This window comes from Apis florea, unplaced genomic scaffold (genome assembly GCF_048593485.1).
Source record: "Apis florea isolate Af1SG1 unplaced genomic scaffold, ASM4859348v1 contig_1615_pilon, whole genome shotgun sequence".
In the NCBI taxonomy this organism is placed as follows: domain Eukaryota; kingdom Metazoa; phylum Arthropoda; class Insecta; order Hymenoptera; family Apidae; genus Apis; species Apis florea.
In genome coordinates this window covers 113,120-138,696 of record NW_028256416.1, presented here as the reverse complement: position 1 = coordinate 138,696, position 25,577 = coordinate 113,120, and the positions used below count along the sequence as shown (strand labels likewise).

Below are 25,577 nucleotides of genomic sequence, written 5' to 3'. Positions count from 1 at the left end.
TATCTTTATCGACGTTTCGTCGCTCTTTACCTCTGTTCGATCAAAGTTTTATTCTACCGATCTTTGATTAGTTCTGTTATAAAATAAAATATATATGCGTACATTTCTAAATTTTTATTGACAACACGTTAGAACAAAATAGATCCAATAATCGACTTTCTGCTACGATCGCGATTCTTTTCGTTATATCGTTCTTATTTTAGCACTTCGGTTCGTCTTTATTTTAGCAATTGGCAACGCGTTAGAACAAATAGTAGATTGAATAATCGACTTCTTGTTACGATCGCGATTTTCTTCGTTACACGGTCTTTATTTTAACATAATCGTCGTCGGTATGTACACAATTTTCATCGATTCGTGTCTCAACGCAAATCGATCGCGTGTCATCCGCGCCGACATTGAACGACTACTTATTTGTTTCTCGAGTTCTAACTTGTTCGTCATCGAGCGAGCAACCAGACCACGTTTCGTGTCATCCGTGTTCGTTACATTTTTTTTTTCCAATTTTTCGATCAGAAAAATAATCGAGCAATTTGTGAAGAATAAGGTGATTGAAAATTTATTTTTCAATAATATTTGGTTAGACGAGATAATTTCGCGACGAATAACTATACTTTCCAAAAAATATATTTAATCGGTGTGCACCGTGTCGATCGGGTTAAACGCGAAAAAAACGGGGAAAAAACACGAGAGAAACGGCACGCAACATAAATTATTACAAGCCGTATTAGGACTTCATCGTTCAAAACGATTTTTTACAGAGACACGGTAAGTAGAACGTTCCTGTAAGTAGATTATAAATATAATAAATATCTTTCTTGTATTAACGATATCGCGATTCGTTCAATTGCTCGTTTCATAGAAAAAACAAGTGAAAGAACGATTCTCGATCATATCAATTCTTCCATTTTAGTCGTGTTCAATTAAAATATTGTTCCAAAATAAACATATCTCTCGAGATCGATCGGATGCTCGTTCCGGACCAGCTTTATATCATTCGATTTGCCTTTTTTCTCGATTCATACGTAACGGTGGTTAAACGATTCCAAACGGGTACAAAAATTGATCATGACGCGTAAGCTTCTCGTTTTCACGGATTTCGCGACTTTGCGACCGATTTCGATCAGAAACAAACGCGCAGTAACACAGATGTGTATTTCGAACCGGACGATACTTGCTTACTTCGGAATAATACTGTAATCGAATGAAATATTAATCAAAGAGAATCGTATGAAATTTTACGAGGATTGGAAATGGTGCAGGATATGAAAAATATCTCCTTTCGATCGGTGATTGAGAGTTCGATACGATTAGTTTCGAGGTATTATAGTCGTATGTATCGTTAATTGAGCAGAGGAGAGATCGATACGAAACCGGGATAAATTAAATCGAATCTGTAAATGCGTACCAATTACCGAGGCTTTAGCTCCGCTTGTGCACTTAACTCGGTGTAATTTACAACCGACATTCCGTGTGTTGATGCTTTCGCGAGTCTGGTTTCACTTAATCTCCCAACCTCGGATGCGTGCACACTCTGGTCCACGAATAATGGGGTTAAAGATCTCGCGTTACGTTCGATAAATTCACCATAAACTTGGTGAAATTTCAATTTCGACCAATCGGAATAATGGAACGCGTAAAGAAAATAACACTTGATACTTTCTTCGCTTTATCGCGATTACAAAAATTTCTATATAATCTGTAATAATGGAAATCTTATAGCTTGGGGTATAGATGCGACATGATTTTGATTTTCCATTTCTTCTTTCGATTCGATGAAACGTATGATAAATAGTACTTGACGATTTCATTCGTGATTATTCTTCATATAGGAATAATTCGCAACGAACGAAACGGAGAAGAATTTTTTTGTAATTCGCTTATTCCCTTTCCAATTTAGAAAAATGTTTTAAAAAAAGCATCGTTAAGAATTTCATTGATTTCCCTTCCTTTTTCGTCGACAAACGTCCATTCAAAAATTGAGAAAATTATTACACGATTGTAATACGGATACACTCAACATACTCGAATCTCTTTTTAGAATTAAAAATTTTAAGAGAAATAAATTGTTATTCAAAAATTTAGAATAAAAATTCTAAAAGAAATTGATCAAAATACGAATTCGTGGTTCGACGAAGAAAAATATAGACGCGATGGCAATGAGATTGGCTAAAGCGAAGGAAAATTGATTTTCTGGTAAGAAATATGAAATTTTATAAATAATAGAGGGGAAAAAAGACGAAAATTGATATTAAAAATGTTTGGAAAAATAAAAGTATATACTTATAAATAAATATTAATTGCAATTATATACATATTTATATATACATTTATAAATATAATAAACAAATTACACACTCGAATTTGTCTGCAAAATGAATTTTCTACAATATTTATATAACCGAGCGAACGAACAATATTTATAATATTTATAAAACAACGAATTGAAATTGAAATATATATGTTTCACGAAATTATGGATGAGAATTTAAACATGTAGGAAAGTTGTTCATTTTTCGTCAATTGAACGGATCAAGTAAAAGGATAGGGAAAAGGAAGGGGAGAAAAAAGAAAGAAAATAACATAACGAAGGAAAGTGATAGATTAAAGAGTAATAAATTATTAGCTAATAAATTGTCAAAATTGATTGTTTCGATCAAATCTATCGGCGGCCATTTCATCCTCTAGACTTAAAATGCGACTCCTCTTTCCGATTCGATATAAACGCATCGATCGACGATATCAAAATATTAGTTTAAAAATGATTCGAAAAATCGTAGAGCATCGTTAAGAACGCGATAAAATATTTAATTGGCGATAAAATATTTTAGGAAGGAAATCTATAGATGTTTGAAAACGATTCGAAAGAGGCAACGAATCGTCCGCGATGGTTGTATTTCACGATTCGAAATATCATTAATTGCATTTCCGTTGTTCCTCGCAATCCGATCGACTTTCCCCTCCTTCTTATTTCCCTCCGTCGCGACGTAATACGCGATGAAATATTTTGCCGCGAACATCATTAACGTGGTCGTTTCCAGAGGACTGGACACGAATAAATCCTCATTCTCGGACGGCACACTTTCAATTAGCCCGGCTAATTGTCGACGACGATGATACGAGTCGACCGAGTGGTTTCACGTTTCACACTTGAGAAATTCTCGCATCTTCGTGGGATTCGTATTTGTTGCCTATTTCTGGAGAGTTAGACCATGCCTTCGTATCGTCGACGTAGCGTGGAATTATGTAAAAGGACCAATTGTTGCCAATTCACAGAGTTTATATAAACTTGTCGGACTTGTTCTCGGTGGACAAGTGTATAGCGTTTGGTGCGTGGAAATCGTGTTGAAATCGTGGTGGTTCTTAGAAGAGGACCGTGACCGATCGCTACCGGACAAGAAATAAGGTTTGAAGTTGGATACAATCGTTATCCGCGCGATTCGTTTCGTCGAAAGGATAGAAACTTAGCAGAGGTAGGATAGATCGAGCGAATCAATTTTTCAAACGATATTTTTCTACTTTCTCGTCTATATAGCTATATAGGCTTTCACCTATTTCAGCGCGAAATATTTGCGCTCTTTGGTAAATTAATCGCATAAATTGAGATAAAATCTGGGGTAAATGCAAATGATCGATCGTGTAAGAATAAACAGAATGATAAAAGGGCGAACAGGCGAATATGATCAAAGAAAGAAGAAATGAAGAGAAATCGAATCATTTAAACGAGTTCAGGGCTGTTCGATGAAAAGGAAATTCGATTTGTTCGCCGTGTGGGCAAAGAAGTGTACGCGAGGCAGAGGTTCGTGGCAAATTGATTTTCGTCTATGTCCCCCTCCCATTCCGACCCCAAACACCTAGAATAGCCATACACCGGCGAGAAAATAGAGATGAGGAAAAAATAAAGACGAAAGGGTGCGAGTAAGCTAGTTAGTTAGCCGAGCTCGTCGTTATTTAAAAAACAAAAAAAAAAAAAGAAAAGCCCCTCCTCGTCCTCCTCCCCTTGTAAGATAAATCGCATAATTTATGAAACCAGCTTCCGTATAATCCTCTGCAATGTTTGCAGCGGTGATTTGCTTCTGTTTCCATCGAGAACCCATACCACCGGCCGAGTTTTCCGCGTGGAAATAATTGTACCGCTCGCAAATCAACTCTGCTCTCCTTTCGCCAAAGAGAAACACGACCACCATTGGGATAGACTTCCTTGTTTCGTCCATGCGTTATCAATTTGTTAACCACGCGAATCGGCCACCAATCCTCTATCTTCCTCATTTTTTCCCGTTTTAATTAACTCCGACTTTTCTATCCAAAAATCGGCCGACCAACTTTTTTCCCAAAACTTTTCTGATATTTTTAATATTTTCTCATTCACAGAATTATTTCACAATTAATTTACGACGATGTTATTCGTTCGTTCCGTAACGCCATATCTATTTTTCTCGTGTATTGATTTTTATATTTGATTTAAAAAAGAAAGAAAGAAAGAAAGAAACGGTATAGGGAGAAAAACAAAATGCGCGAGAAAAGAGAATGTTTTGGGTAAAAGTTTGAATTACGAGTCCCATATTTTTCCGGCGGCTCGAAATCGGCACAAGTTTTTTTTCACTCTCTCCGGTCAATTTTCCATTCAATTCGAGAACATTCTCTCCATACGAATATCGATAACTTCTTTTTTTCTTATTTTTTTTTTTTTTTTTCATCCATTTTTATCCTTCTTTCTCTTTTCTCCCTATTATACGAACAACAAAAGAGCATTTATCCAAAATTCCTTTTCTGAGAGTTATTAAAATCGTTTATGTATCGTATATATATATGTACACAAAATGCATAGAAATGATAGGAATTCGAATCATACAAATTTTGTATTTTACTTTAAAGAAAAATTACATTTATTATATCTATAAATAGACATTATTTATTAATTATTTCATGTCCAATAAATATTATTAAATAAAGTATAACCTAGTATATTTTCACTTGTTCTTGTGAATTTATTATTCGATCGATAATTTGATAATAATAAAAAAAAAAAAAAAAAAAAAAGAAAAATTAAATTGATAAAGATCAAATGAATGTATACGTGATTTTTGAAAAAAAAATTGAAAAAAAACCGTCTCGTTTTGTTATTTCGTATAAAACGTTATATAAACGATATCGTTATATATCGTTCAGGCATAGATTCATTTCTAATGCATTTGATCCCGATTTCGTTGACGATCGCGTGACGCTTTTTGCATCGTCAATAAGAAACTGCCTTTCGAATTCGACGAAGAATCGAGCTTGTGGTTACGAGTTAATCGCGAAATAACAATCGCCGATTGATTTCCCCTTTTATTCATTACTCTCCAACGAAAACAATATCGTGCGATTTGAAACAGAAATGAAGAAAAAATTTAAAAAAAAAAAATAAAAAGACAACGAAAAAAGATCATTTTATCGTTCTTTAAATTTCAAAAAATACTTCTCCGCGATTTTATTCCATTTTATTTTGTTTTATGTTTATGTTATTCTCCGTTTTACTACTCTTTCTATTTTTTTTTTTATGTTTCTTTCATATAAAAGATTTTAAAAAAGTTAAAATAACAAGAATTATCGATTGTGTTTTTATATCACAGAAACTTTTAACATCGAATTTTAACATCTTCTACGTATGACGTTTGAAAGAAAGGATTTAAAAAGATTAAAATAAGGTAGATTATCGATGCATCGATTCGCTTTTTACATTATAAAAATTCATGTAATATCCTATGGTCATATATATTTTAAAAAACATTGAGAACCAAAACCCTGAGAAAGTTATTCATTACTTTATAAATAAAATTTTTATCTATGAAAAATATAATCGCAGCCAATTATTTTCATATTATTTCTTATAAATCGATATTAATTATATACAGTGATAATAATGATTATCGCTATATAATAATAGATAATAATGATAAATAATAATGATTTTCTAAGTACTCACCTCTTTGAAGATTGCAACAAATTGGAAATTTATCCTAACAACGATGATACGTTCCATCTGTTCTCCTTTTGCACAAAAATGTACTTATTTTCAAGTAAATTCTCTTTTTATTATTATTTTGCAAAATGTTCAAATTCACAATCGCAACAACAATAAAATCACCTTATTTTCTTCACACAAGTATTGATTCTACTCTTCTACCGAAAATGAATATATTTAAAATAGAAAAATAATAAAAAACTAATTTAACGCGTTCCTTGTATTCTTTAATCGGCGAATGATCATTGACTTTAATTTCGCGTATATTTATTATAATTAAATTTACTTAAAACTACTGTGCACGAAAACATTTAAAAATACTATTACGAAACAAGCACTGAATCTACTGACCGCATTGCGCGCAGTCACAATATAATCTGGAAATAAAATTACATAAATAGAGAAAGGGGGATGTATTCTTTTTTCTATAAAATATTTGTTAAAAAAGATATTGTTATTAATAACATCTTATGCGTTACATCGTGTAACGTATATTAAAAATATTCGAAAATTCTTTCAAGTTTTACGTAATAAATCATGGACTATTTTAAAATATTTTCCACTATCATTTTGTTGATATTTTCAATAATTAGAACAATAATTATATAAAAATTATACTAACTATAGTATACAAATAGTAATTTAAAATAAAATATAAAAATACTTACATATATCTTTTTCTTCGATACGACGATTTAAACTTTACTTCTTCTCCCGTGAATTGTCATCATGGTGTCCATATTGAAAATTCTTTTCCCGCTTAAAGTAACCTCAATAATCAGTTATATATCTATGGAAAAAAAAAAAATTTAAAATAAATATATAAAATATTAACAAAATTAAATTGATTTTAATCTAAAATAAAACAACAATCTAACTCGTATCCTACTTTAAAAGATAATAATACGAATCAATATTAACTTTAATGATCAAATACGGAAATAAAAAAATTCATCGAATTATTCTTCAAAAAAATCAAATATAATTACATTAAATCGAACAAATATATATAAATGAAACAATAGTATAAAAAATAAAAAAATAAGTATGAAATAAATATTACGTAATAAACTAGTCACACACCCGAAGCAAAGCGTCTAATCGTCGCGAATTTCGATTACAGAATGAGACGTACGAAATCGAAACAATGTTTAAAATTTCGGGAACTTGAGTGTTCAAAATCAAAACAAATACAGAAATGACACACGAGTTAAATCGTAGAATCGTAATTAGAAGAGAAATATATGAGAAATATGTATGTGTAAATCTTATCTGCGAATTATCTATTATATTACTTTCATTTTTGTGTGAATAAAAAGACAAAAAAACCTTTGAATAACTAAGTATCTATTATTATATATTATGTATTAAAATAAACAAAATCTTACGTTTACACGGAAATTACACGTCAAATTATCTCTCAATTGTCGTAGTGTGTGCAAAAAACGTGCGTTACATTCCATCCCATCCACTTTTGATGCTTCGATCAAACGATGATCTGTCACAAATATGTTTAATTTTGATATAGTAATGAGTAAACAAACAGATATTACTTGAATCAGGTTCAATTAGCCATAATAGAATATTTTATCAATATAAATTTTACATAATTACGCACTTTTATCCACGAAACGAGTCCTATCACTACACTTTTCAACTGTAGACTGACGACATGCGCACAATGATGCGCACTAGTTCGTTTCGCTGCCAAGTTTTAGCGGCTTTTTGATTGGTTAAAATGCTATTATTCTCTATTTGCTTTAGTGCGCGAAAATTGAATAATATAATGTTTTATCTGTATATTTCTATATATATCGAAGTCTTTCAATAATACCTCGATTAAAAATATAATAAGAATAAATTATCGTAATTAATTTAATATAAAAAAAATTATTCAAATTAGAAATAATTACCAAATAATTAAAATTAAAATTAATTCTTCAAAAATTTAATCTATTGTATATTTAAAAAATAAAAAAAATATACATAAATATATATATTTATATTATATATAAATATATATTTATACATAAATATGTATATATATATATGTATATAAATATATATATTTAACATTAGATATTCAATTTAACATTAACACTAATTTTCAAATAAAATTTTAGACATTGATTGTAATATTAAATTTTTCGATATCTTTTTTAAATATGCATACATAAAAAATCGATTAATCTTGGACTAGAAAATTGAAAAACGTCTTTTTCGATTGGATTCTCTAATAAAAATACTAAACTATATTTAAAAACATTACACACTCTATATACACGTAGTTATATATTATTTTTGCAACACGGTTCAAGCTTCAATCGTGTTGAATAAGGGGATAGACCTTATATCCGTTGGGGGGATTTAAACGACGAGGTCAATCAGGATCAATCGCGATGTAATTGAATCGTTCATCGTATAAAAGGATAAGCGATATCGCGAACGAGCCGATATATCGAGATATCCGTTCTATGTTTAATTTCTACTCGTACCAATCGTATCGCGAAACGAATGTTTCTGTGTTTTTATGTTTCAAAAAGTAGACGCAGATAAATTGTCGATAAAATGATTAATTATTCGCGTTAATTCGAGTATATAAAAACTGTTTGTCAAAATAAAAGTGGAAATATAACTAAAAAAAGTATAAAACATCGTACAAACTATAGAATAATATACGAGAATTGATTTTTCTTTCAGCGATCGTTATGATCATCGTTTCATCGATGTTTGCTCCACCACGATCATTCTTTTATCGTCGTTCGAATTAAGATAATCTCGAGAAACACGATTCAATTGCGGAGTTTTATTTTCATCGAAAGGATATTACGTGATGATCGAGAAAGTAAAAGGACAAACGGATTTTCTCTAATTAGTCAAAAGTATTACAAAGTTATCTAGATCAAAATGGGAAAGGTACGGTTCAAATCATTTGATATCGTTATGCATGGATCTTTTATCCAATCATGATTTCTCACATGTAACCAGGATATTTTTACATAATAAATTATGCCTAACCTAATTCATACTTATATTATATTTTTGCATGCTCACTCGCTACTTTGCATAAAAAGCGAGTCGAAAAAAAATTGAATTAACTTCATCCAAGGCCATATTTTATTTAATCGATTCTGTTTCTAGAGATAAACTATTTTTTCGAACATTTTTTTCGAAAAATATCAATAATCGTCATGATATAAATTGTAAATATTTTATAATTGAATCGTGTAAATTCTATTTGTCACGTTTTTTCTTTGGAGTGTAAGATGATAAAATCGATTAGAAGAAGATGACAAATTCATAGACACAATAGGGCTGCGAGATTTTTATCTTTAATGTTATCATATCGTCTCATTAAATCTCTCTCTTCATCGCTTCCACTTTACTCGTACGATTTGCCTTACAAATATTATCTTTATAAACGGATTAAAATGGTTTTTCTATTCTATCTCTTGATTCTCAAACTTTTCAATAATTATGCTCGATCTTTTTCCTTCATCCATTTTAAGCGTATTTGCGATAATAAAATATCACGATTTTTAAATCGAATCATTTATAATATTTTATTCTGAAAATTAAATAATAATAAAACGAAACGGATAAACATTTTCATCCGAGCTTTATTCATTTCCTTCTTCTTTCTTTCACTTTCAGGGAATGTTTTTTTCAAGCGGAAAGCAACAAGTATACCAACTATTCTTCATCCAAATCGTTCTAATTATAATAATGGGCGCATTGATGACATATGGACCAGAAGCGAACGTTAATTTACTAAAGAATCGCACAGGTCGGTATACGTTTAGATATTTACACCGCATGAACTTTAAAATTATCAAAATTCTGTCGATACTTTTCCCTTTTTCACGAAGGAAAAATTTTTGAAAATTTTTTCAAAATTGACTTTTTTCAATAATTTCTCATAACAATAATTGATAAAGATCGGTAATTGGTATATTATTATAAATATTCGATTCGAGGCTAATAAGTATAAAGTATCGGTTTTATCTCGATAAACGAATAAATGAATAAGAAAAGAATTGCGAGAGAAAAAAAATGTCATTCCTTTTTTCTCTCCTCGTTATCGATCCATTATTATCTAATTTTAAACAAATTACAAGATGTGATGTACGACGAGACGATTAGAAAAAGAGAAAAGAAAGAAAAACGAAATAGATGGAAAAAGCGAATTTTTTCTCTTTATCTACTTTACTTCTATATCAAAACTGTAACAGTTAGAAGTGAAAATTGTAATTGTATCGCGAATAAAAGCGATAAATGAAAGGGAAAATATTCTTTTGCGTTCCATTTTGGCACGGTCGAATTTCGAGGTTAATAATCGAAGAACAAAAGATTGGAGGAACCGGGAAGGAAGAGAAGTACGTTTCCGATTTTAAGCGAGATGAAAATGAAAGGAGAAAAGAAAAGATATCCTTTTGGCATGATCTCGTGGAATTTATAAAATTTACCCAACATCGAGCGTGTACACAACCGAAGGAATAATTAAACTTTCAGGTGAACACGGACGGAAATACATCAAGAAGCCGGATACAAACCCGTTATTAGTTTATCCGAGTGAGTAACAAATTTACTTAATTCTATATTTATATTCGCCCCATGAGAAATGAAATACGGAAAGATTTCTCCTTACTTTACCCTAATAAAAAACGAGCCGTAATCGGTCGATTTTGATGTCGAGATTTATGACTTCTCGACTCCCGCATACACTTTGAGAACGTGTAAGTATGCAGAGTATTAAATTCACGTAACGAGCTTAAAATCTTCTTTCATAAAAAACGCTAATTCCAATACGCTATAGGTAATTTATTTCTTTTTCGTTTCGAATCAAATTTTTAAAATTTCATTCGTTCTTTGATGCTGGAACGCTTATTCGAGATCAATTTGAATCATTAGACGCTTTATCGCTTGAAGAATTTAAATGTGAGAAGAGAGATGAAAGTCAAAGTCTAATAAAATTTAAATATAAAAATTTAATTAAACGTTTTTTAAGTAATAAAATTGTATGTCGAACGTTTAAATTAGGGACAATATTTTAAACAAATTAATCAATTTGTTACAACGATATATTTTCTACGATCATTATAGATCGAGTTTTTTATCAATTATTAAAATAATTTTGGCAATTATTAAAAATTCCTAATGTGTCTTCATCGAAAATAAATATAGATAATTGTCTATATTCAATACGTGATCAAAGCAAAATGCAGAAAGATTGTCACGTCAAAAATTCAATTAACTCGAGTACCGAAATTCGTTTTCAAAGTTTTTGAGGAATCACGTTAAATAAAAAATAATAATTATCGATGCGAAAAATAATAATTACAAATCTATCGAATATTTATCAAAGCATATTTTATATAAGAGAATCGCAAATCGATCAAATTTATTCCGCCTATTAAATAGAAATAAAAATTAAAAACGAAACACCTCTTCTTCTATCGTTCCAAAAATTCATTCGAATTCGTTAAAATTTTCCTATATTTTTTTATCCTCAAAACTAACTGATAGAAGAAAAATATACTTGAAAGAGAAAAAAAGAGAGAGATAAGTTCGAGTGTAACGCGATACCTGGATTGAGGATCCATCGTGAAAAGTAAGAAAATTTTGTCTTTTATCGAAAGAAATCGAAAAAATCAATTGAATTAGCAATTTGAGTATCCGCGACAAACATCCACAACATTTTCAATCTCGATCGATTCTCGAAGAAAACTAAAAAAGAGAGAGGAAGAATCGAATATATGAGAAGTTGGAGAGAAAGAAGAAGGAAAGATTCGATTCGGAGAAAGGAAAAATCAAGACTGTGGCGAAGTGATGAAGAAGAGAGAGAGAGAGAGAGAGAGAGAGAGAGAGCGTTGAATAATTTGGCGAAAAAGAAACTTTTTCGAGAGGAGAAACGGAATACACGATGGACGAACGCATGACAACGAGGAGTAGCCTATCGCACGCGATCCTGCTCCTCTTCATCCAAGTTTCCTTCTCTGCGGTTTTTTGGCCACGTTCGATTACGCCCCCGAGGCGGACGCCAGTAACAGGCAGAACAGCTACTCGCCTCATCTAAATGGAAAACCGACTTCTTTGCCGGTCACGTACACACGTAAGTTCTTAGTAGACTCGATCTTTTTCAACGGGGACCTCTTTCTTTTTCACCCTTCTTCATCTTTCACCTCTATCTTCTCGCTCTTTCTTCTTTTTCCACGGTTTTTTAAATCTCTCTTACGATATATTTTCTCCTTTCTCCATTCTTTCCTCGGAGAAATCTTTTATCTTATCATATTATCTTATCACCGTTTCGTGATTTCGAAACACTACGCTTTCATTTATCTTCTTTCTTCTTCCTTCATTTTTTTTCTTCCTCCATCGAACGGGATCATATCTATTCGCTATGTATCTTTTGCATAAAGTTCAACGCGAAAACGTTTGCATTCGAAATGAGCAAGTGAAAGTAGGATCAAATAGTTTAAAATATAATAGCAAAAGAAGAAAAAGAATCGGAAATTTTCTACTTTCATCCCACTTTGTGATTTATTTGATACTTCGTTTATTTGATACTTCACCCACGTTCGACTTTATTAATTTTCACTTTCTTCTTTAACTTAGTTTTAACCGCATTATCTTTATTCTTACGTTTTTCTACGATTCTAATTCTTCCTTTCGTTTCTTTTCCCTTCTCTCTTTTTTCTTTTCACACATTCGTTTCATTTTCGTTCTCTCTCTCTCTCTCTCTCTCTCTCTCTCTCTCTCTCTCTCTCTCTCTCTCTCCCCCCCCCTTTCTCATTATTCTATATTCCTTTATTCTTCATTTTTACGTTTCTCTTCTCTCCTTTCTTTCTTTATTTTCATTCTCTTCTTTGTTCGCCTTTTTATTCCTTCTCATCTTTGCAAATTGAAGCCAAACTACGCATTTTCCTTCATTCATTCCTTTGCAAATTTCCTCGTCAACCTTTATAAAGAACGACGGATAACAAAAGAATCCGAGAAAAATGAACAGTCGAAAGATGGGGAGGCAGATAGATATATATGTATATTCCAGGAAATTCGCGTATGCCTGAAGAAGGATGCAAAGAGACGACGTACTAGAATAAAGTACTTACTTACTTACTGTGTATTAAAATAGTGTAGTTACATCAAAAACCTCTTCGGAAAATACAGCTTGTGTTATGCTCCAAGAGTTTGCGTTGCATTGCCATTTCTACGAATTGATCTCTTCACGATTGTTCATCTTCTTTTTCTTGAGATAGAAATAATAATTTTCGTTATTTATGGAATATTTTTATCGAATCTCAGTATTGGAATAAAATGTAGCTCGGTCGATAATTAAATTTCTATTTAAGCGCATTTCAGAAACGATATATCATAATATCTCGTCAACATTAACGTTAATAAATATCTATTAATAATCGATCCAAATAATCCGGAGATTTTCGAATAAATAACTAAATATCTGTGCATGATAATCTATAGAAACGTATCCGATAAAAATTGTTCGTTTTATTGAAACATATTCGTTAATTCAAAAGAATGGCAAAAGTCCATAAAAGTTGTGAAAATTGAACGTATTTCTAAAGAATCGACGAACATATTCTAACGAAACTAAGGTCTCGTCTGGTGTAGTCGTTGAGATGAGAATTCGTAGAGAAAAAGAGGAAATACTTGTTCCTTAAGATAACCGCCTTTAGAGAAATAAAAGGCAAAATTTCCAAGGGTCTAGGAGCGAAATATTCTGTATTGTTTTAAAATTTAAAGCAATTCTTTCATCGTTTATAAAACTAATTCCTCTACAACATTTTATGGGATCGTTCGCTTCGAGATTTTTGTTATCGTTTGTTGCACCGCGAATCTTTAATCAGAATATGATAACGAATAATAAAATATTGTCGTAAAAGTGAAAAATTGACGTAGATTCGACGACAGTAGTGGAACGATAATAACGGTTATAGCGTTATATTGGCAAACGTAACAGAGACGCGGTATTTCGCAAATTTTCAAAGTGGAACAACGCGAATGAGCACATGTTCAACACTTCAACCAAAGTGGAATCCGAATTTCAAAGTGATACTTTGCGTAGATTACAAAACCCGTTTTGCGGCTAGTGGCATAATTGTCGCTCCACCCTAATCTCGTTGCTTCTCAAAGATTATAAATTTTCAGTCGGGCTCGCGTTTTCTCATGGAAATCGGTTTTCACGACCAAATTTCCTTTTTATGATAATCGTAACTGTTAAGGAGAAATTATCGTATCTGTGAACGAAAATCGAAAATCTAAATGTATATTATTGTTTCCTTTTTTTTTCTTTTTTTCATTTAGTTAAATATAAACGTCAACTACTCACTTTTTATTAGAAAATAAAGAACGCTATAAAGATATAAAATAAGTTGTTGCGAAATAAATTATATTATATTCCTTTTATTTTTCTTTTTTATGTATTTTAAAATCATTTAAAATATTCTATGATCAAAGATCGAAGCAAAAAAAAAAAAAAAATTGCGTCACCTATCTGCGTTAACGCCTCGATCTATCGATAAATATATGTATCGATAAATATTTATGTGTACTTATATTTTTTTCGAACTCGAATGACGCTCGAAGAAGAACTTCTATCTGTTATATCTGAAATATTCTATTTGAATTTTTACTTAACTCCTCCCCATCATTAATTTATCGGTGGATAAATTATCGGTGAGCACCGCTACACTACCTATGATAAATAAATTAATCATTTAGTTGCGAACAATGGGAATTCCTGGATCGATGGAAGAAATTCTTACTCGATTCAAGAGACGAGAACGCGTGTATAAAAAGAATATTATTAATTCATGACCGATGGTTACTTATACTAAACATACGTAAGATCGATTCGTTCGATTCGAAACTTTATTTCGTCGAACGAGTTAATTTTCTCGCATCGTCGATGACGTTCAACGAGAGAAATCCCATCACCAATCGTTATCGGCCCGCTATCTCCGTTTTGCCCGCAAAAACGGTGACCCGGATCAGCCCGATTTTCCGGTTATTATGCATTCACGTTGAACCAGTGACACTCGGTGATGGATGAGTCTCGGAGCGAAGCGTCAATTATCTGTTTCAGGCCGAATTCTAAGACGTCTATAGCTTTTCCAATGATTTACGAACATATTTGATGGAAGAACGACCGATGTGTCGTCTCTTGATCCAACCGTTTTTCGCGTTTCATCTATTTCCGCTTAATTTCGCTAACGGGTGAAAATTCAACCAAAGAGATCGATTAGAATGTCCGTCGCGAGGAGTTACAATTTCTCTCTCTCTCTCTCTCTTTCTCTCTCGACACGAGATAAAGCGATGAGTTAGAAAGAAAGCGAATTTTTATCTTAAAAATTATACTCGAGTATCGACGACGAGTGACTATCCATGCCGAATCTTTCCAGATACGAAGACACATTAGAAATGATAAAACGTTTATTCAAATTTCTTACTAATAGCTTTGTTTTCGAACGAAAAATTCAAAATAAAGGAAAAACAAAAGAAAATAAATTCATAGTACAAATGTTTAAAATTGCATCGAGATCTGCAATTTTAATTGCATCGATTTATCTATCTGTAAAATATAAAAATAATTATAACATATATTGTATATATTGTAATTGAAAGAAAAGAAGTAGTCACCACTACGATATTACGTATACAAATACTCCTATCAGATTCGTTTCGATTATTGTTTAAACGACAAGTGCGTTATACAATTGGATTATTCGTTTCGCTGAAAGGAAAGTTCGATTCGAATCGGAGCCGATCAATTAACAAGCGATTAACACTGATCTCGATCGAATAAACGAGCAAGCCGATTAACCGCACGCGAGTCATGCATGCGCTCTTACAAACAGCTTTCTCTCTTCTTCCTTTGTGCATACGTGCGATTTCGGGCCACCGTTAAAACGGTTCAGTGTATCAAGATGTCCACGTGATGATCTGGATCGGATTCGGCTTCCTGATGACGTTTCTAAGGAGATACGGGCAGAGCGCTGTCGGACTCACCTTCCTTCTAGGCGCTATTCTCGTCCAAGTTGCCATCATCTGCGAAGGAGTGATACACATTCAGAAAGATAACAAATCTTACTTGTCATTGAAAAGGTAGGATAACGAAAAATAACTTTATATAATAAATAGATATAATACAACTCATCGTTAAATTTCTTCTATTTCTATTGGCAAAAATTTAAATATACGGCGAATTTCTTTGTCCAAAAAACAATTGATTTGTAAAAAAAAAAAAAAAAAAAAAAAAAAAGTCGAAAAAACAATGCTATATTAACTTTTTAACAACTTTTTACGTTTTTTTAATAAAGCGTTAATTCTTCAAATACAAAGAATCATCTTTAAAATTTTCAATTTTTAGATAATAGATAATACAAGGCGGTTATTTTAGAAACCGAGTGGTCTCGTAAATCGCCGATTACACGGTTAATTCCATCGTTCCAAAACTTTCTTCAACGAATATAGTTGACGAAGCGTTTCGTTGAAATAATTAATTAAACGGAAACTTTTGTTCTAAAACTGATAAAATCTAAATATTTTAATAGTAAGCTTCGTAAATTAGACGATTCGATTACTTTCTCCTAATTCAACAGGATTGTTTGAACCAGCGAGCGATGCAACGATAAATGGTGATCGATTTCCTCTATTTACAAATAGATAGATGATGACATCGAAAATGAATTTTCACAACAATCTGAAAAGAAAGAAGAAAAAATACAATGATTGGATAAAAAATGAATTGTAAATCTTGAAAAAAAAAGGAACGATAAAATAATAGATTCGTAGCGAAATCGAACGAACGAGAAATATAAATACTTATGATTAGCCGATTCAACAATCTGTTCTTAGATAGCGATACTTGAAAACGCGAATTCGTGTTACGAATACTGATTTCTAATTTTCGAGTTAGTAAAGCTAGTAATACCGGTTAATTGCGATAAACGCGTATCGAGGCATATCGATCGACTCACGTGGTGATTTTCAGTCTGCTCAGCGCGGATGTTGCAGTTGCCACACCGTTGATATCCATGGGTGCTCTTCTCGGTAAGACGACCTATATGCAACTCGTGTTCATGGGCATCGTTGAACTGATCATGTTCACCGTGAACAAGTACGTGGGTGAACATCTGCTGATGGTAAGTTTACGCCTTCTTCCTCGAAGGCAAAAAAACTATTTATCACGCTCGATTTTCGGGCATCGCTGAAAACAAACGTTCGAAATTGGATGATGAGCGAGGTGCAGAAATCGAACGAGATGGAATTTTAGATTTTTCATGGAATGAAAATAGACGAAAAAAAAAATAAATAAATAAATAAAAGAACAAAGGGAAAAGTTGATTTCGATTGATTTAAAACTATTCCAAAGTAATAGACTTTTACGTAAATATTATATTACGTTGAATCGAACAAATTTTTAATCTTTATGACACATTCGATAGTTGCCGAAATATCGAGGAAAATTTTTTAATATCATAATTCTGAGAATCGAGATTCAAAAATTTAATTTACGCTTGGATATTAAGTATCACCGATTTTATTTTGAATTCTAATTCTTGATTTGCCGTTAAATCGCATGTTAAGATTTACAAGATAAAAATATCTGTAAAATAAAGGCAAAAATTAAAATGAACAAGAATTCTTTCCTTTATTTTAGAAATGTGTGTTTGAATTATATCTAAAAATTCGAAACAATCGCCAATAGGGAAAAAAAAAACTAATGTTTCAGTTTTCGATATTCTCTTTCGATCGATGGATCAAGCTTATAATATTTACGATAATATAAAATTACAATCAATTGTAATCAATTTGTAAAAAAGAAATGTTACAAATAAAAAGTTAATATATAATCAATATGAATGGATGCGTTATATCATAAAGATTCGTGTTAGAATAATTGTCTTATTATACAATTGTTTTATGATATAATTTTTCGCAGACCGTCGATGCTGGTGACAGCATGTTTGTCCATACATTCGGAGCATATTTTGGACTTGCCGTTAGTTTCGTATTCGGGATGAAGGAGAAACCTAAGGAGCATCATCTCGAAGGGCCATCTTACAATTCCGATATTTTTGCTATGATTGGTTTGTTCTTTCTTCTTGTAATTTGCAAAATTTTAACTCGTATCTTAACGAAACGAAGGATATCTATGCAGCAGCGGGAATATATGTAAATAGGGAAAATCTTTATAATTTATTTATACTTGTGCATATAAAGAGCCCAAAAATATTTTTTAATACAACACAATACACTCTGTATTATAATGTATATGTATAAGAAAATTGAACTTTTCACTCTTCTATCTATATATATAGTAATTAATCTAGGATTAAAAGTCAAGCAATTCCCATTTACTTATATGCTCGCAATTATATACGTGTACCTCCTCGTTCTTAGATCTCTGTTTTATTTGTAGCCTATTGAAAATATTGAAAAAAAGATGATAAATTTTGGGAAGGAAAATATAATGAAATTTTCTTCGAGAGAAGCGAAGATTTAAGAGATTAAGGTTATTCAATTGGAAGCAACTTTTTCGAATACATTCCTCGTTCCGATAAATCGAAACGTTCGTACGACGATCGACGCGAAACGCAAAGAGCAAATAGTATTTACACGACGTTACACGACGTGTTCGCGAAAGAGGCAAAGAGAATAAACGGTAGAGAAGACTTGGTTTCTCCCGACAGGTACGATATTCCTATGGTTGTTCTGGCCATCGTTCAACAGTGCCGCTCTCGAAGGAGACGATCAGCAAAGGGCCATTATAAACACCCTTCTCTCCATCTCGGCCAGCTGTGTGATCGCATTCGCGACCTCCGTCCTGGTCTCCAAGGATAGTAAATTCAACATGGTGCATATACAGAACTCAACGTTGGCCGGCGGTGTAGCTATCGGCACCGCAGCAGGTACAAGACGATCTAATTAATCGGAGATTTACATTGTACGATATCTCGTCTATGCGTCTGACCGGTCGACATTTTCTAAATAAACACAGGCATGATGTGTCAACCGGTCGGTACTCTGGTCGTAGGCGCTCTGGCTGGATTACTCAGCGTGCTCGGCTACAAGTATATCACGGTAATTCGATCCTTTTCATTCGCTTCGTTACAAATGAGCAGTTATCGCATCACGAGTCTTTTCAGTTGATGAGGAAAAAAATAATATTCGTTAAACCAGTAATGATACAATCTTCCAACAATCCGACAATAAAATGTATTCTTAAATATCGATTTTCTTTTCGTTTCTTCTCCTTCATAAAGCGAATAAATCGCACGTGATTTACCGGAACGATTTGTGGAAAACGGAAAAAGTTTGGTCCAAAGTTTTTTTCATCATCCATACGATTCATTCACGATAAATCGTTTTCGTAACACGAAATTCTGTTTAATTCTTTGTACACTTATATATTTTCTTCCTAATTCTTTCTTTCTTCCTAATTCTTACTTTTTCGCGGTGCAAAAAAATTTTTGTTCACACGGATGACGGGATCGAATACGGAGATTAAATCGCGATTAAATCATCGATTTTTTCACGATTTCAATTTTCTTCCTTATCCTTATCGTCCGATAAGTGTGTATCGTTTATTATTTGAAATCAATTTATTTTAAAAAAAAAACTCTTAGATTAGCCGAATATACATTTCTTTTTATAAAATGAAATCTTTTTATACCGACAACGATAGTTCACTCGAAAAACCAGAAAGAGCTTTTATCTATTATGAGAATGTTTGCGTATCATTTACCGAAGAGTTGAACGGGCCTACCTTCTTCCTGCTTGACTTTACCAGACGAATTTTGTCGTTTAATTTCGAGAATCCAGAGGATGAATAAATAGTTCACTTGGGAGAAGTAAATTCGTATTTGGTTTAGATCCAAAAAACTCGACGAGACATAAACTCGACGAAACAAACGTAGTTCCAAGATTCGTCGCATCGATTCATTCTACTGTGTAGCTATCAGGTTCATGGATACGTTATTAATCCAAACGATTCGCATTAAGACGAATTACTAACCGCACAATCCTCTCCTTACGAAACTTGGACTTTCGGCAAATTCGCTATTGCATGAACGACTCACGAAACACGATAATGTATCCCAATGTCTATTAGTGTATTTAAAAATAGGAATGCAAAATTAAACGTTTTTAAAATATATTCTATAAAGGATGTTAGAAAAGATTGCAAAAATTCAAAAATTACGATTCTTCTTTCCAATTAAGTTAAACGAAATTTCTTTATAGCAATTATGTTTCGTTTCTTTTTTTAGCCACTGATCCAAAAACATCTGAGAATTCACGATACTTGTGGAGTGCATAATCTCCACGGGATGCCCGGTATTCTGGGTGGCATTTTCGGCGCATTGATGGCTGCCCTTGCCACTGAAGCCTCTTACGATTATTCCCTTTACGAGGTGCGTAAACTTTTACTTCGTAACTCAAGATTAATCGTCAATTGACACTTTTGTTTTCGTGAAATACCATAACGAATAAATACCATAGCGATTAATTTTATCTCGATCATACAAGGATATAAACGTATTAAGTAAATACAAGAAATTCATAACTTATTCTACCTAGTGAAAATTTTGTAAATAATGAAAATTCCCAGAAATGGTTCAAATCTTTGCTCAATCTTCTCATTTTCAATGTCATTGGATTGAATGATTTCGATGAAATTCGAATTAAACTATGAAAAAAAAAAACTTCGTTACAAGTTTGATTAAAAGTTATAACAACGATCTTTCGCGTATCATCGTTTTATTATAAATTTATCTCTTATTACTTAGATCTTTCCCGCGCGGGCACCAAATTCTGAAACAAAGTTGGCCGAAATGAGGGACAATTATGGTATATCTGCCGGATTGAACAGGACAGCTGGACAGCAAGCTGCTTATCAATTATTGGCTCTCGTAATTACACTAGGAATCGCTATCGTCTCTGGATTAGTAACGGGTAATCGTTTCTTTCTCGATCATTCGATGAGATTTTCAAGTAAATTGCATAATTTTTCGTTAATTTCTACTTATTATTAGAATGGAGAAAAAAATAAAATTACGTCACATTTTATAAAATCATTTCATAAAATCTTCTCCTTTCTTTTTCCATTTTTTTTTTTTTTTTTTTTTTTTTTCCTTACAAGAAGATACACATTTGGAAATGTAAATTTATAAAATATATCTCATTTTCGGATTGCATCAACATCGTACCGAGATAAATGGATAAATTGTTACGTAGGTTTAATCATGCGTGTATTAATCTGCGGTTCCATTTCCGAAGAGCAAAAATTTGACGATGAAGCTCATTGGGAATTGGAAGAGGAATCTTTGCAAGGATCAAAAATTAAAGAAAGCAACAGTTGTAGTAACGATCAATTACCAATGGGTCACATGTAAGACGGATTCACTGTTCAATCAACAGCGGCAAAAGTGTTATTAGATGTGCACGAGAATGAAAAAGAAAAAGATATTATAATTTTTGAACCTTGAAAAAAACTTGTACAATTTATTAAACGATTATATTAAACGTGATAATGTTAAACGCATATTTATCGATGAAATAATTGTTGCATGCGAAATTGTTTATGCATCCAACAGGTAGCAGTTAGATGTATCAAAAGAGAAAAAAATCAATATTATGGAAAACGAAACATATGAAATAAAATAATTATTTCAAGCGGAATATATACAGAAAAAAAAGCGAGAAACTCAACAAAGGTACAGTATCCAATTTTTTTCTCATTTTTTATTCATATTTTATATATATATATATATATTTTTTTTCTTTTTTATAAAACTCTATAAATTTATCGTTAAATTACTTATAAAGAGAAATTGCACAATGCTATTCACCGAATCGTCGTCTAGAACGTTAAAAGAACTTTTTACAAAAGATGGATAGATCAAGAATAATCTTTAAACAGCTTTAAATATGATAATATATTATTCTTGTTAAATTTTTTTGTATGTAATAATAATAATAATAATAATAATAATAATAATAATAATAATAATAATAATAATGAAGATAATAATAATTCGTTTTTTGAATTTGTCTATAACAATCGAAAATTTTAATTATTATTTTTTTTTTTTCTTATCTTTTAATAAGATATCGTCTCTTGTTACTTGTTACTAAATCAACAATTATTTCATTAATGCGTGTACCACGGCTTTGGCGTTTAATGACTTTAAATCTGTATAAGTTTGTCCTGTTCCAACGAAAACGATAGGTTGTCCGGTAATATATGTCATAGAAATTGCTGCGCCTACCTGAAAACGAATGTATGCGATATACGATATAACATCTATAATATCATTATAGATCATTATAGGTTTTAATATATTTTTTTCGATTCTATTCACCTTATCATCAATTGTATCAAATTTAGTTAATACGATGCCATCAATGATATGAGGATTGGAAGATTGACTATGATCTGCTAATGCTTGGTTGAACTTCACCAATTGATCAACAGCTTCGTTTCCAACAAGAGCTTCGCCAACGAAAAGCACCACATCTGGCTCGTTTACTTTGATTAATTTGGCCAAAGCTCTCATCAAAGGTTCGTTATCTTGCATTCTGCCTGCAGTATCCACCAAAACTACGTCGATTTTCGAATCTTTGGCAAAACGTATTGCTTCCATAGCAATACCGGCAGCATCTTTTCCATAACCTTTTTCGTACAATTGAACCATAGATTGATTTCCATGTTTTTCCGGTGGATGAAGAGCATTTAAATGACGCATATGCGTTCTTAGTTGTTCAACTGCACCAGCTCTAAAATCAATTATTCCATACATATGCGATGAAAGATGTTTATATATTAAAATGAAAAATTGGTAGAAGATTAATAATTCAATAATAATAGATATGTAATACCTGAATGTGTCACACGCTGCGATAAGCACGCGGAAATTATTCTCTATGAGCCAGAAACAAATTTTCGCTAAATTTGTTGATTTTCCCACTCCATTCACGCCGCAGAAAGTCATAACGTAAGGTCTATGATTATTCTTTGCTTCCATTGCGTCTCGTAAAATATCTACGCGCCTTTTTGGAGATAATATTTGCACTAATGCATCGGTCAAAGTCGCTTTCACGGTACTTGTCACGCTATCGAACGTACCAAGTATTTTTCCTTCCAGTTTTACACCGACGGAATCGCATAACTTTTTAGCAATATCAGCTGCTACATTCTTCGAAATCAAATGATCTTTCAATTTATCGAGAACAGGAGCCATATCCTCGTGTTTCAAACATTTATTACCGACCAAACTCTTAAACATTGAAAACATACTATTGGTTTTCTTTTGCATTTGTGGTTTCGAGTTTTCCATTTCTTCGTCGGATTCATCCTCGGAATCACTTTCAACTATTATGTCGCGAATACTACCTTTCATTTGACCTACTAACTGTAAAGATTATTTTATAAAAAAAAAAATTATACTTTTTGATTATAAAAAAAAAAAAATAATTTAAAAATTTAAAAATTTTATCAATTGTTATCACCGTTTTATCAGCTGCAATGTAATCACCACTCTCTTCTGGTTTATCTTTGGTGCGTTCTAAAGCAGCAAGATCTTTAATGGTCCCACCTAATTCCCAAACACGAGGTTTCTTGCCAGCTTTTTCAATTTTTTGGCTTTTTCTGTGAAATAATAGCTATTTTATTCAACTTATTCTTAAATCCTACAATGCGAGATCTAATACTTACTGCTTATCAACTTTTTTCTTTTGATTATTCAATTTTTGCGCCAATTTCATACGATTTGCTATTAAAATTTCTTCATCTATTTCTCCATTATGATTTACTCGATTGTTTTGTTGTAAATCCTGTTTTACAACTTCTTGAATTTTCACTACGGAATTAAATAAAAATCAGAAAACATAAATGCAATTAAAATATATTGTCACATTGTCTTGGTAATAAATGATACCAAGATTTTTATATAAAAGATTCAATTCGAATAAATGATGATATTTATCAAATTTAAAATATATATATATATATATATGTATATTTGTGAAACAAATACAATGCAATTGCAAATACATACCCTGTTTTTTATTTTCTTTGTCATCTTTTCTTTCAATCATACTGGCAACAGTCTTTTTTGATTTTTGACTTTCGTCAAAGGTACGCATTTGTTTAGGTATTTTAGCCTGAGTCCTTGCCCATTGTTCAGCCATAGCTAATACATGTTCATAATTACTTTGAAATTCAAAGTTAGAAAACCACTTGGAATTCTCTAATTCATTTTTAAATCTATCTCTAAATTCTAAATGAATGTCATTTAAAAATTTATCTATATATGACAATTGTAGTATTTTTTGATATGCAACTACAAATACTAATTCAAACTCATTATCGAGTTTGTATTGTAAGCGTAAAGAATCATATTCAAAGCTATGATTTCCCGAACGTTCCTGTAAAGAATTAATAAAAAATGTTATTACAAATATTGGTCATACGACAATTAATTATTCCAACATTAATTAAAAATATCCTTTCTATCGCATTTAATTTGTGTATTTATATAATATTTTATAATATTATATACTGGCATAATGAAATTCAAAAACATAAGAAACCTCGATGGAAACACTTACTTGCAATATGACACTTCGTATTAATGCGTTAACGCTTGGGGCAAATATTTGCGAGGTACTTTGAAAACACCATAACACAATACCACCTTTACTGAATATGGTAAATAAGTCGAGCATAATTGCACGATTTCTTAACAATAAAAAAGATGTTTAATTCAATGTTACGATCTAACCTATGTTTGTAATCGTGTTATTTGATTTTTGTACACGTCAGACACTGGAAGAAACCTTAGAATAAAAGATATAAGATACGATGAAACGTAAACGTAAACATCAAAGAGTTTCAAGGCAACTGCATATTGCAACGTAATGTTATTACATGTAAACTTGACTTTTTGATAGACTATATCATTATGTAAATCATGCACAACATTCAAAATTATAAGTATACATGTAAATTTATATAATATAATGTTTATATAATAATATTCATTTAACATTTTTATCTAAAGTAATTTTGTTCCTAAAGATAAAAAAAATAATGAGAGAGTTAAATTTAATTACATCTTCACTATTGATTGCATCATTATAACTATTATTTATGTTCATAGATAATAATTAAGGACAATTTATTTTGAAATTATTATTATTATTATTATTATTATTATTATTATTATTATTTAGAATATTAATATTTTTTGTTCATAATACATATATTATAAATCCAAAATAAAAAATATTTTCCAATCGATGTATTACGATCAATATGTTGCCAAAATTTTATTAAAATGTTTTTAAATATAAAATATTTTATATTTATTATTTATAAATAATGTTTAAAAATTCCTAAATAAATTGGTCAAATACAATAATTAAAATCATGAATATATGAATATAAATCATAATCATTATATGTATGTTGTTTTTTTTTTAAATAAATAATAAATTAAAAATAAAATATCAAAATATATAATCAATTTCAAGTAAATAAATTTTCATC

The 25,577-nt window shown here is 31.3% G+C and overlaps 2 protein-coding genes and 1 long non-coding RNA gene across 13 annotated transcripts in view; 1 reads left to right on the top strand and 2 right to left on the bottom strand.

Annotated features, from left to right (window-relative positions):
• The window catches only part of LOC105736474 (uncharacterized), a 106,999-nt gene extending 99,326 nt beyond the window's left edge, over positions 1–7,673 (bottom strand). For both annotated transcript variants that reach the window (XR_015290858.1, XR_015290857.1), the window contains exons 1-3: positions 7,623–7,673; positions 7,393–7,502; positions 6,673–6,794 (exon numbers count right to left, since the gene is read on the bottom strand). This is a non-coding gene — a long non-coding RNA (uncharacterized LOC105736474). The remainder of the gene's footprint in view (positions 1–6,672; positions 6,795–7,392; positions 7,503–7,622) is intronic.
• Positions 413–21,569, top strand: Rh50 (Rhesus blood group-associated glycoprotein Rh50). 9 transcript variants are annotated; one of them, XM_086903851.1, is made up of 13 exons: positions 3,310–3,473; positions 3,561–3,799; positions 8,705–8,920; positions 9,659–9,791; positions 10,517–10,576; positions 15,949–16,126; positions 17,016–17,166; positions 17,967–18,114; positions 18,718–18,936; positions 19,026–19,108; positions 20,296–20,439; positions 20,815–20,980; positions 21,263–21,569. In XM_086903851.1, the coding sequence occupies exons 3-13, from the start codon at positions 8,912–8,914 to the stop codon at positions 21,418–21,420; spliced, it is 1,449 nt and encodes a 482-aa protein (XP_086759977.1). In that variant the 5' UTR covers positions 3,310–3,473; positions 3,561–3,799; positions 8,705–8,911; the 3' UTR covers positions 21,421–21,569. The 9 variants fall into 9 exon arrangements, with proteins under 9 accessions (XP_086759988.1, XP_003690273.2, XP_012346491.2 ...); XM_086903836.1 differs by having other exon boundaries at positions 15,940–16,126; XM_003690225.4 differs by lacking the exon at positions 3,561–3,799 and having other exon boundaries at positions 3,121–3,473; positions 15,940–16,126.
• SrpRalpha (signal recognition particle receptor alpha) lies at positions 17,092–24,933 on the bottom strand. Of its 2 annotated transcripts, none has more exons than XM_086903819.1 (7): positions 24,638–24,877; positions 24,085–24,454; positions 23,742–23,886; positions 23,537–23,675; positions 22,907–23,439; positions 22,390–22,804; positions 17,092–17,231 (listed from the first exon to the last, which is right to left on the bottom strand). In XM_086903819.1, the coding sequence occupies exons 1-7, from the start codon at positions 24,752–24,754 to the stop codon at positions 17,202–17,204; spliced, it is 1,749 nt and encodes a 582-aa protein (XP_086759945.1). In that variant the 5' UTR covers positions 24,755–24,877; the 3' UTR covers positions 17,092–17,201. The 2 variants fall into 2 exon arrangements, with proteins under 2 accessions (XP_086759945.1, XP_086759938.1); XM_086903812.1 differs by lacking the exon at positions 17,092–17,231 and adding an exon at positions 21,090–22,296 and having other exon boundaries at positions 24,638–24,933.
• Positions 24,934–25,577: the final 644 nt, after the last annotated feature.

Coding starts and splice junctions, on each gene's coding strand:
- Rh50 (XM_003690225.4), top strand. Junction 19,109..20,295: donor TCGGCTACAAGTATATCACG/GTAATTCGATCC, acceptor TTCTTTTTTTAG/CCACTGATCCAAAAACATCT. Junction 20,440..20,814: donor ACGATTATTCCCTTTACGAG/GTGCGTAAACTT, acceptor CTTATTACTTAG/ATCTTTCCCGCGCGGGCACC.
- SrpRalpha (XM_086903812.1), bottom strand. CDS start 24,754: ATGCTCGACTTATTTACCATATTCAGTAAAGGTGGTATTGTGTTATGG. Junction 23,440..23,536: donor ACATTGCAGCTGATAAAACG/GTGATAACAATT, acceptor TAATCTTTACAG/TTAGTAGGTCAAATGAAAGG. Junction 22,297..22,389: donor TTGATACAATTGATGATAAG/GTGAATAGAATC, acceptor ATTCGTTTTCAG/GTAGGCGCAGCAATTTCTAT.